This window comes from Platichthys flesus, chromosome 2 (assembly GCF_949316205.1).
Source record: "Platichthys flesus chromosome 2, fPlaFle2.1, whole genome shotgun sequence".
In the NCBI taxonomy this organism is placed as follows: Eukaryota; Metazoa; Chordata; class Actinopteri; order Pleuronectiformes; family Pleuronectidae; genus Platichthys; species Platichthys flesus.
Genome location: NC_084946.1, coordinates 14690048 through 14701192, shown reverse-complemented (window position 1 = coordinate 14701192; position 11145 = coordinate 14690048). Strand labels below are relative to the sequence as shown.

Here is an 11145-nt window from a genome sequence, read left to right as displayed (position 1 = left end):
ATTGAATTCAAGGCAACTGTTGGGCCTTGGTGGAGGTATGCGCTTCACTGAGTTTCTTTTTAGTTTATGAAAGTCCATCCAGTGTCACGACAGTGTTTTAAAAATCTTCTGGTTTTCTTCTAATTCTTCTAATAGTTAATATAAACTGAATGATCTGTGCTTATTTAGACATTGTTCTCTTCTGTGTAAGTCTTGAAATCCCTGTAGTTAATAACTGCAAATATAAATCAACCTGTGCTTTAAATGTGAATCCATTTAAATAACAATATGATTGTCCAGGAAAATAGGCCATAATTAAAAAATTACAAACATCTGTTATCTTATTTTCTCCACCAACAGCAAACCCTTTTACCTTTTTCTCATTTGGGTTTATGTTCAGTGTTGGGAACATAAATGAATTAAGCAGCTTAGATGGTGTTAGTGTATTTTTTGAGTATACATTTCAAAAATATTTATTATACAGCCAAATTTTATTCATATTCACATTACACGTGATGCTTGGACAACTACCCAGTGCAACAGACTCTGATCCTAAGGCAGGTTGTATCTGATAACCCACCATGCATTTACACTTGTGCTCATTACACAATGAAGTGTTGGGATATCAAAGCTATTAATACAGATCAGACCCCGAGAGGATGTGGGCCCCGGCCTTCCCCTCAGCCCAGTGTGTTCTCACTGTCACGCTGCTGCTGGTCTGTCTGCTGGTCTGGCTCAGAAGGAAAACTCAAGGTGCAGGTAAATGCTGGATATGTGTGTATTTTTGATGGGCCCATTCGTTCTCTGTTTCAGTCAGTGGCTTTTCTGCTTTTCTTTACATTCGCATCAGCAGCACTTTTGGAAACTATTGAAATGTAATATTTTATAAATTATGTCATGAAGGCCGGCTGTGTATTTATCAGGTAATAAATTACACAAGCATGACATGTTTTGTCATTCAGTCCAATAGGGGATGACTGTGCAGTTTCACAGTAATGGCGGTGCAGAATGGGAGGGGGCTCTGTTGTTTTATAGATAGCAGCTCTGTGTCTACGTTCAGACATCTTGAGTCTATTTAAAGACGCCTCAAATAGGCTGCGCCCAAGACATGAGCCTTTGTTTCTCACTGAATCATCATTTCTCAACTTTAATCAATTTCCATAGCCGTCAATATAAATAAATCAAATTCTTAACCATGACTCTTACTTTTCTATTTCATAAATATTAAGCTTTATTTCTAATTAATATGCAGAGAAAATACAAGAATGCTGATCATTCATGTTTTCACTTGCAAAATGGACAGAAGAGACAGGGCTGAGGAATAATGCTGCAGCAGCATCTTTTGTAGGGTTTATCATGTGAGTGAGCAGCTGCCTTGTACACTGCACAGTGAGTGATGGAGATTTATTTTCTACAATAACAGCTGATGATGTCATGTGGAGCATATGTGTGGTACAACTGAGGTCTTACCACAGTCTGTATTATCCTGTATCATTCTACTTTCTCAGGTGGCGAAGACCTGTCAGCGTCTGAGAGCAAGATGTCCTGCAGCTCTGATCCAGCAGTAGGCGCTGGTAAACCAGATTGAAATGAAAGGACTGTCTCCATCAGTTTACAGTAGTGACCAACGAATAACTGAAATCCAGCTGCAGTAGCAGTAACTGCCGTTCCGATATGCAGTGAATAACATGACAACTGCATCTCTAATGTTCCACAAAACTTGAATGTTAATAGTATTTTCCAATAAGACAAAGAACCTGAACAACTGAACAGGGACAGCGCAGAGAAAATAACATCAGTATCAGATTTTGTGGTGTAAAGTTGAGCTGCAGCAGTTACACACATGGGTCATATTCTACAACTTTTTTTAACTTAACATACATGATAAATATATTGCTTATATTTGTATCTTTTTTATTTGTGTGCTGATTAATGTGAAATGGTACATCGACATTCAGAGTTGTAGAAGATGAAATATGTAAAATGACAAAGAGTATGAATGGTGATTAATAATAGATGAATACTTTTAATAGGCACTGCATACGTGCGTGTGTGTGTGTGTGTGCGCGCAAATATGTGTGGCTCAGTGTCTGCCAAGGGGATAGTTGAGCTGGACACCCACTGCCCTTACTTTCCATAACAGGCAGACTGTGTTAGAGGTTGAGGCTACTTGTGCTCCAAACAGTTGAGCAGGGTGGCAGGGACTTTTACACTCAAGGCCTCTTTCCCTCAGCCAGCTTCAAGTCCGGCACCATGGCACAACCAGCTCCCGTTCACCCCACCAAGATGGGAGAGGGTCGGGCGATTGCCGTGCTGACCTCGGGAGGCGATGCCCAGGGTGAGTGGAGGATTTCTGGTGTGGCATGGTGAGTGTGGAGTGTCATGGCTGGACGAGTCTGTTGTTTGTTTGATACAGCAGGTGGTTGAGAGGATTTGGTGAGTAATCAATAACTCTACAGGAGTGTTTTATGAGAGATAATAAGTAGTATCTAAGTTGTAAAATGAGAGAAGGCCAAGAAAGGCCTAGAAATAGAGAAGAGTCGAAAATGTCGATGTCTCTTCAATGATAACCTTAGGCACAGGCTATAGCCCACACAATGTGTCAGCTTAGCTTGTCAACAGCTTAAAACTTGTTTAAAGTATGATGTAGCCTGTAATAAAATCTCCTTATTTACGAGAAAAGTCTAACTAGCTAGGTACCCATTTGAAATCTTAGCATAACTTATCGAAAAGGGCAGCACAACCTCCCTCATTCCAAGCTGCTTGGACCACAGCGTGACACAGATGCTCCTTTGACCTTTAACTTGACGAGGACCATATCTCCACGGCGACCTTTGGGTTGTGTCAGTGACCCCACACCAGCCTGTAGTGTGAATGTGTGAAACACTGACCGCTCCATCTGCCTGTTTCTCTACCTATCTTAACTTTACGAGACCTTTGTGGAGTTGTGTGCATGCCAAACTTATAAACAGGCTAACCCTCCCCCTTCTTCCTTTTCACCTTTAATTTTCATAATCACAGCCTTGCCTTTTTAGTCGTCTTGATATCTTCCTTGATTTAGTCTGTAACTTTCTGTGTCTCCTTCCCTCCCTCCTGTCTCTCTCACACTGTATCTGTTATGAGGGCTAATTTTAGAGGAGTGACCTTTCTGTCATATGTTTGTAAAGTGGAGAGGTAGTGAGTGAGCAGGCTGCCCTTACTCCACCTTCTTCTCCTCTCCTCCTTTAAACTGTAAGCGGAGATGCTCTTGGCACACATAATCTATCCAAATCATGTCCTTTAAGTACCCCCCCCCCCCCCCCCAAGGGAAGAGGCCAAGTTGCCTTTCCTGAAAAACAATTGACACCACAACTCTACAGTCATAATCATCAATCTTTGCCTTACGTGTGTTGTTGTTGTTGTTGTTGTTGTTGTTGTTGCACCATCAATAGCCATTTTTTTAAAGTAACAGAATACAAATGTAAGTCAATGATCGAGAGTTGTGCAACATCCATGCAGCATGTTAAAGCTTTGATGGAATCTCAACATAACTCATTCAAACTAAATGCTACATTGTTTTAACTGCAGCACAAAAAAAAAAAAAATTATTATAAAAAACAACCAAAGGTTTTTGCAGGAATATAAAACGCAAAACAACTACATCGATAACTATTATTTTGACCATAATTGAATTACCATATTTGAATCACCTGGTTATGTCACTTCCACCTTTGTTTCAATCCTATCATAACATGTATATGTAATTACTATGTGCATGCACTTTGCCTACAGGTATGAATGCAGCTGTACGAGCCACAGTTCGAGTTGGACTTTACACTGGAGCAAAGGTTTATTTTGTCCATGAGGTATTATTTTTTAATATAATTGTTATTCTTTTAATATAATTGTGCACAATATCAAAATAAATACAACAGGCTGTATGTCTCTGTCTATCTAGTGTGTGCTAAATTGCTTGTCTTTTTGTTGTCTTCAAATGTCAATCAAAAAAGTTATTTAATTTACAATTAATTGAAGTGAAAACGACCACAACTCACGAGCTGGTACCAGTAAATGCTCCACACTCTAGTCTGAGGAATTACTTCAAAATCCAATGTGATTTGGTCAACAAATCCTGGTAGCATTATCCCATCGCCAAACTATCACCAAATCCCATTTCTAACATACACTGAACTGAAATAGTGTGTCACAGGAAAAATATTACTTCTTCCATCAATGCACTTTCAAAGAGCTGATTTTGTGTTGTTTGCTTTTTTGTTGCCAGGGTTACCAGGGTCTGGTGGATGGAGGTGACAATATCCGCCTTGCTACCTGGGAGAGTGTGTCGATGATGCTGCAGCTGGTGAGAACAAGCATGAGGATGCAAAAACATTTTTATAAAACAGCATTTTTCTTATTGCCACTCTTTTCCCGATCACTGCCTAAACTATATTAGGTGGGATGGATGTGTGTGTAACTTTAGCAGCTCTGGCCTCTACTTCACAGTTCTGTAGGTCAAGTGGTCATTTAAATGTCAAGGGTTCATTAAATAGCAAGACTTACTGCATCTTAGCCACGAGCACTAGGGTTACATGACCTTACCCCTTGTCCTTATATGGCTCCTGATGAATCATGTCTGGGAATGAAACCTTTTCTCCTTGCCCGACCTCAGGGTGGGACTGTGATTGGTAGTGCCCGCTGCCAGGATTTCCGCACCAAGGAGGGTCGCACCAAGGCTGCCTGCAACTTAGTCAAGCTGGGCATCACCAACCTGTGTGTGATTGGTGGCGATGGCAGTCTGACGGGTGCCAACCAATTCAGAACAGAGTGGAGTGAGATGCTGGCCAATCTGGTCAAAGCCGGTGAGAGTCATGGCCATGAAGTACACCAATGTAAACAAGACAACCTATGTATACAAGAGAAACTAGAATGTCATTCAGTAGAGCATATCCCAAGGCCAAGGCCTAACAGTCCCCTTAAATTCAATCAAGCTGTACCAAATTGCACACACTCAGCATTCTCCCTAGTGTAGCTCATTTTCCAGCATAGTCTATTGCATCATTATGGTTGAGGCTCAGGGGTGGCCTCTTCTGAAATTGTTATGATTGGATCAGTGGATCAATTCCCCTTTAATCACTGATTACTCTTAAAAATATAAAATAGAACGTGAACATGTAACACCTGTAAATGTACCTGAATATAAATCTACTGCAGAGTTAAGTACAGAAACATGAAGAATGTACTTGAGTACAGTAACAAAGACATGTACTTAATTACATCACACCACTGCTTGTAATGTCAAAGAAGGTTATTTTAAAAGAAAAAATCGTCCAGAACCAAAATTGAATGTCCCCTCCTTTGACCAAGTTTCATGGAAAATGCCTCCGTAGCTTATGCAGAATCCGACAAACCAACCAAAGAGCAGAGTTGACACCATAACCATGTGCTCTTCCACATCTGCTGTTTAATTTAACCCTGTTGGTGAAATAATGCATTTAATCTTCACTCAGGTAAGATCACAGCCAAGGAGGCCAAGTGTTCCTCTCACCTCAACATCGTCGGCATGGTGGGCTCCATTGACAATGACTTCTGTGGCACCGACATGACCATCGGCACGGACTCTGCCCTGCATCGCATCATAGAGATAGTGGACGCCATCACCACCACAGCACAGAGGTACTAATGTGACTGTAGAAGTTTATTCACTTACATGAATGACAGACCTGCCTTGGCAGTTTAAGATCGTTGACTTGAAATGTGTCATTCGGCAGTCACCAGAGGACTTTCATCCTGGAGGTGATGGGCAGACACTGTGGGTGAGTACAGCCTGTGTGCATGTTGTGTGGCACGGGGATGAAGTGGCCACCAATGTGTAAAGTGCTGGTTGTACACTGCATACAAATAACTGTTTGGACTGTGGTAACCAGGACACTCTCAAGGGATATCTGGTGAAATAATCCAGGGCGCAGCGGACAAAGTGAGAATGTAAAACAAAGACACATAATGTTGGTATCTTCTAAGTAAAACAGTTAATAACAGAAAATAAAACTAATAAAAGGAAATTGCAACTTTAACACCAAAACTCAAATTGAAGCCTTAAATCAAACAAGTTTTATTTTCAAACAGTAAGTCTCCAATCTGTTCATTCTATATCCTTTCAGGGGCAGATCCTCTCTGAGGATGAAATAGTTAATGTTCCTCTTCTTCACATTCTACAGACATGGTAGCTGCTTTATGAGGGTGTGCCATAGTGTATGGGTTTTACTTTGACACACAACACTTTGAGCTAAATGCTGAGAGTTTATCTTATCATAAAATATGCTAATTAGCAGCTTAGGCTGATGTGAATAGGATGAGTTTGCAGGTTTTATCTTTGGTATCATTAACCAAAATACAAGAAAGGGGGGTGTTTGTGCGATAACTGGTCCTGAAAGTCTTTTCCAAATAAAAACCACTTTTGTGTTATCCTGACAGCAAACCAATATTCCACAAACACAGATGAAAACCCCATTGGCAGGTGATATATATATATATATATATATATAAAAAACACCATTATGATGCACATCATGGTGAAGCAGCTTATTTGACCTAAATCTAATTCTGATGTGCTGTTTAACAAATGACCCAAGATCACATTAAATAGTTAAAAAGGTTATTAATCAAAGTCTAATTTTCAAAAATCATTTACCACCCGTCTGATGACCTTTTACCCGCAGTTACCTGGCTTTAGTGACAGCTCTGGCCTGTGGCGCTGACTGGGTGTTCATCCCTGAGATGCCTCCAGATGATGGATGGGAGGAGCATCTCTGCAGGAGACTGACAGAAGTACACATCTTATCCTGCATCATCTTCAGAGACTGACTTTAATCTTCCTAAAGTCTGCATGTTGATTTTAAAGCTGTTCTCTGTTGCTCTCAGCAAAGAGGTCGCGGCTCCCGTTTGAACGTCATCATTGTGGCCGAGGGAGCGATGGACCGCAGTGGAGAGCCTATTACCTGTGAGCTTGTCAAACAGGTGAGTTAAGACAGAGCTCCAACATACTAGCAGATAGGATAGACTCTTGTTACGAGAGGAAGGCTGCTCATAAATGATCTGTCTGTCCAGCTGGTATCAAAGAATCTAGGCTTCGACACTCGTACGACCATCCTGGGGCACGTACAAAGAGGTGGAACCCCCTCCGCCTTTGACAGGATCTTGGTAATACCTTATTCTACTCATATATAAATTCACCAGTAAGTCTCATCTCTGTTCCATATACCAAACCTACATCTATGAGCTTGTCTGAGTGCCAATGTGCTCTCTCTCATGCCTCTCATGCCCCCATCTTCCAGGCAAGCAGGATGGGAGTAGAGGCTGTGATGGCTCTGCTGGAGGCCACACCAGACACTCCTGCATGTGTGGTCAGCTTGTCTGGGAACATGGCTGTCAGGCTGCCTCTCATGGAGTGTGTGCAAGTGGTGAGTCCATTATTTGTCCATACTGTACACAAAAACACCTGCTTCTTCGGTTTATACAAAATTAGCTAAATTATTAACATATGTATTTTGTTCATTTTCTGATTTAATCCTCTGTTTCCTTTTTGTCTTTTGATCCACTTCAGACTAAAGACGTCACCGTAGCCATGTCCGAAGGGAGGTTTGACGATGCTGTGAAGCTCAGGGGAAAGTGAGGCATGCACGGCTGTGTTATCATTTCAAATTCTCATGTGTTGCATTGAGTCTCAAATGTCTGTGCATTTCTCACCTCTGACAACAGGAGCTTTGAAAACAACTGGAACACTTACAAAATGTTGGCTCACCTGCACCCCCCAGACAAAAAGGTGAGGAACTGCAGTTGTGCCACGTACATAAAATGTCTCTGAGTCAGAAAATCAATACTTTGTTTTGACAAGTGTCTCTGCAAATCTGACCGTGGCAGAGTAATATCAACATCGCCATCTTGAACGTGGGAGCTCCGTGTGCTGGAATGAACGCTGCCGTCCGTTCAGCTGTCAGGATTGGGCTTCTGCAGGGCCACCAGATGTTGGCAGTGCACGACAGTTTCGATGGCTTGGCTCATGGGATGGTAAATTCTAGTTACGCACACATATACAAACAAGAATGCTTTTACTCTCATGATAAACAGCTTTACCCTGTTGGTGCATGTCTATACAAATGGAAGAGACTGATCCGCTGTCTCTGCTCAGATTGAGCCCATTGGTTGGGCTGGAGTGGGAGGATGGACAGGAAAGGGGGGCTCCAATCTGGGAACTAAGAGGTGAGACTTCAGTTACACTACATGTTTCAGTTTTTCTTTTTATGTACATAGACTTTGAGCTTAACGTAACATGGAGCAGGTTATTCAGTGTGTTTCCCTTTCATAAAGATCCCTGCCCCACGAGTTCATGGAGGAGATCAGTCTGAGCATCACGAAGTTCAACATTCATGCTCTAATCATTATTGGAGGTTTTGAGGTGAGCAGCAAGTATATGGAGGTTTTGCTTGTGTATTGCATGATTAAAGTCAGTACATAAAAATGCAACATGTAAAACATAAGTGGAAAATCACTTCTACTCATTTTGTCCTTTGTTCCCCATCAGGCGTTTGTTGGAGGTCTGGAGATGGTGCAGGCTCGAGAGAAGTATGAGGAGCTGTGCATTCCCCTTGTCGTCGTTCCTGCTACTGTCTCCAACAATGTTCCTGGATCTGACTTCAGTGTTGGAGCTGACACTGCCCTCAACACCATAACCATGGTAAAACTCTTAAACACAAACACTTAACAATCTAACCCCGGATTATACCAGTCCTGCTAACGACAATCTATTCATCTTCTCCCTGTTTCTTTTCTCTTTGTTCTCTTTCCCCTTTTTAGACATGTGACAGGATCAAACAATCAGCTGCCGGAACCAAGAGGAGAGTGTTTATAGTTGAGACCATGGGAGGATACTGTGGCTACCTGGCAACCATGGCTGGCCTGGCATCTGGGGCTGACGCTGCCTACATCTATGAGGAGCCTTTCAACATCCATGATCTAGAGGTCTGAGCTTATGAATGGATAAAAGGAAGAACCTCTGTGTCCATGGATGGACGGATGGGCATTTCTAAACTCTCTGGTCTAACAGCTGGTTTGTTTGTAGATGAACGTGGGTCATCTGGTGGAGAAGATGAAGACCACGGTGAAGAGAGGACTGATTCTTAGGTTTGCATCGTTTCTGGTCAGAACAGAATAACTTTAAACTCACAGTGTCTTTGTACCTCATGCAATATCCTCCTTGTGTTTCAGAAATGAGAAAAGCAACGCTAACTACACCACAGATTTTATCTTCAACCTGTACTCAGAGGAGGGCAAGGGTGTGTTTGACTGCAGAAAGAATGTACTCGGGCATATGCAGCAGGTGTGTGTGTGTTCAGAACAGGTCTTTTGTCAGTCTTTGTTGTTACAGACTCATTCTTTTAGTTCAATAATTACACAATTATAAGAAAAGCTTTTTGTTTTCAGGGTGGAACGCCTAGTCCTTTCGACAGAAATTTTGCCACAAAGATGGGCATCAAGTCTGTCCTTTGGTTGACTGACAAGCTGAAAGAATGCTACAGACATGGTGAGGACTTCACGTTACTAAAACACAATCCTGTATACTTCAGGTGCACTCACCCCTTGCGCTTCCTGAATTGATATGGTTTTGTTCTCAATCTCAACCCTCCAGGTCGCATCTTTGCCAACTCTTCAGATTCAGCTTGTGTGCTGGGCATGAGGAAGAGAAGTTTGGTCTTCCAGCCTCTGACAGAGCTTAAAGATGACACTGACTTTGAGTAAGACCTTCTTTTTTGTCAATTCTATTTATGTTCATGTCACTTCTCTAGCTCTTGATGTGAAATTGGTCAAAAATTACTTTACTTAAATATTTTACTTTAATCATCCGACACGTCTTGAGGACTTCACTCTTGTTGTTATCATGCTCCTTGCTCTGACACATGTTTTTGTTGTTGTTGTTGTTGTTCTTAATCTGCAGACATCGTCTTCCAAAGACACAGTGGTGGTTAAAGCTGAGGCCCATCCTGAAAATTCTGGCCCATTACAAGATCGACCTGGACACCTCTGAGAAGACTGCGATGGAACATGTCATTAAGAAGAGAGGCCTAGCTCCTTAGAAGCCTTTCTTCTCGACCTGACGTCACCCGTCTGATTTATTTTTGAAGCAACCCTGTCTTTGAAAAGTGACATATGAATAAAGACAAGCAAGTCTCACAATAAACACTCAAAAGTCCCACCCCATTATTTGTATTTGCTTAATTAGAGCAGCTTTTTGAACACCTTGAAAACTTGTGGTCCGGTGCTTTTGGGTGAATATTGAAATATTGTACTTTTGCTAATGTATGTGCTAATTTGTATTGTAACTTATTATTTGGAAGTGCACGACAGTTTCGATGGCTTGGCTCATGGGATGGTAAATTCTAGTTATGCACACATATACAAACAAGAATGAAGAATGCTTTTACTCTCATGATAAACAGCTTTACCCTGTTGGTGCATGTCTATACAAATGGAAGAGACTGATCCGCTGTCTCTGCTCAGATTGAGCCCATTGTGTTAGATTCACATTAATAACACAAAAAATCTACAAATTATTACGATAAATTGTTAGAAACAATGATTTCTGATGCATTGTTACAGGTCATCCTGGATTCAAATTCACAATAAACGGCAGTGGAGCTAATATTGTTCCTTAATCTGTACCTATCTATCTATCTATCCATCTATCTATCTATCTATCTATCTATAATAAGATTAAAATGGACCCCACTTTATAGAAGTAACATAAAATGATGCTGCATCAGTAATAATCAACATAATAACATAATCTGAAATGGGTCATTCTGTAACCTTGGCCATTATTTTTATTTGAGTTAAATATATTTAGATGGGAATACTGTTGTACAATTAATTGACCAAAATTAAGGAAGCATAATTCTTATTTGAATTTCCAGCCTGTTGTTTCTATACCTTGAATAAAAGTTGTAGCACTTAAATGGCACTTACTTATAGCACGTTGTAGTTTTACTTTATTTGTGAAGAAATTGTACTTTCTTGATTCTTGTTGTTCTGGGTTTGTACCCTCGGGGTTGAATGCACTTCTTGTAAGTCGCTTTGGACAAAAGCGTCAGCTAAATGAAATGTAATGTAATGTAATGTAATGTTTCTGGGAGATAT

The 11145-nt window shown here is 41.1% G+C and overlaps 1 protein-coding gene across 1 annotated transcript; it reads left to right on the top strand.

The window, feature by feature from the left end:
* Nucleotides 1-682: 682 nt before the first annotated feature.
* On the top strand, nucleotides 683-10979 carry pfkmb (phosphofructokinase, muscle b). Its single transcript, XM_062400254.1, has 24 exons — nucleotides 683-738; nucleotides 1488-1553; nucleotides 2213-2317; nucleotides 3751-3824; nucleotides 4241-4318; nucleotides 4628-4817; nucleotides 5466-5631; nucleotides 5727-5771; nucleotides 6675-6783; nucleotides 6877-6972; nucleotides 7063-7155; nucleotides 7290-7415; nucleotides 7559-7623; nucleotides 7714-7777; nucleotides 7876-8022; nucleotides 8144-8214; nucleotides 8323-8410; nucleotides 8537-8689; nucleotides 8809-8973; nucleotides 9074-9135; nucleotides 9220-9331; nucleotides 9436-9535; nucleotides 9641-9746; nucleotides 9947-10979. Exons 2-24 carry the CDS (start codon nucleotides 1520-1522, stop codon nucleotides 10083-10085), a joined length of 2388 nt encoding a protein of 795 aa, XP_062256238.1. The 5' UTR covers nucleotides 683-738; nucleotides 1488-1519; the 3' UTR covers nucleotides 10086-10979.
* The last annotated feature ends 166 nt before the right edge of the window (nucleotides 10980-11145 follow it).

Excerpts from the sequence above, each read along its gene's own strand:
- pfkmb (XM_062400254.1), top strand. The coding sequence starts at position 1,520 with ATGTCCTGCAGCTCTGATCCAGCAGTAGGCGCTG. Across the intron at positions 3,825-4,240 it reads AGGTTTATTTTGTCCATGAG|GGTTACCAGGGTCTGGTGGA; the intron begins GTATTATTTTTT and ends TTTTGTTGCCAG. Across the intron at positions 4,818-5,465 it reads GGCCAATCTGGTCAAAGCCG|GTAAGATCACAGCCAAGGAG; the intron begins GTGAGAGTCATG and ends ATCTTCACTCAG.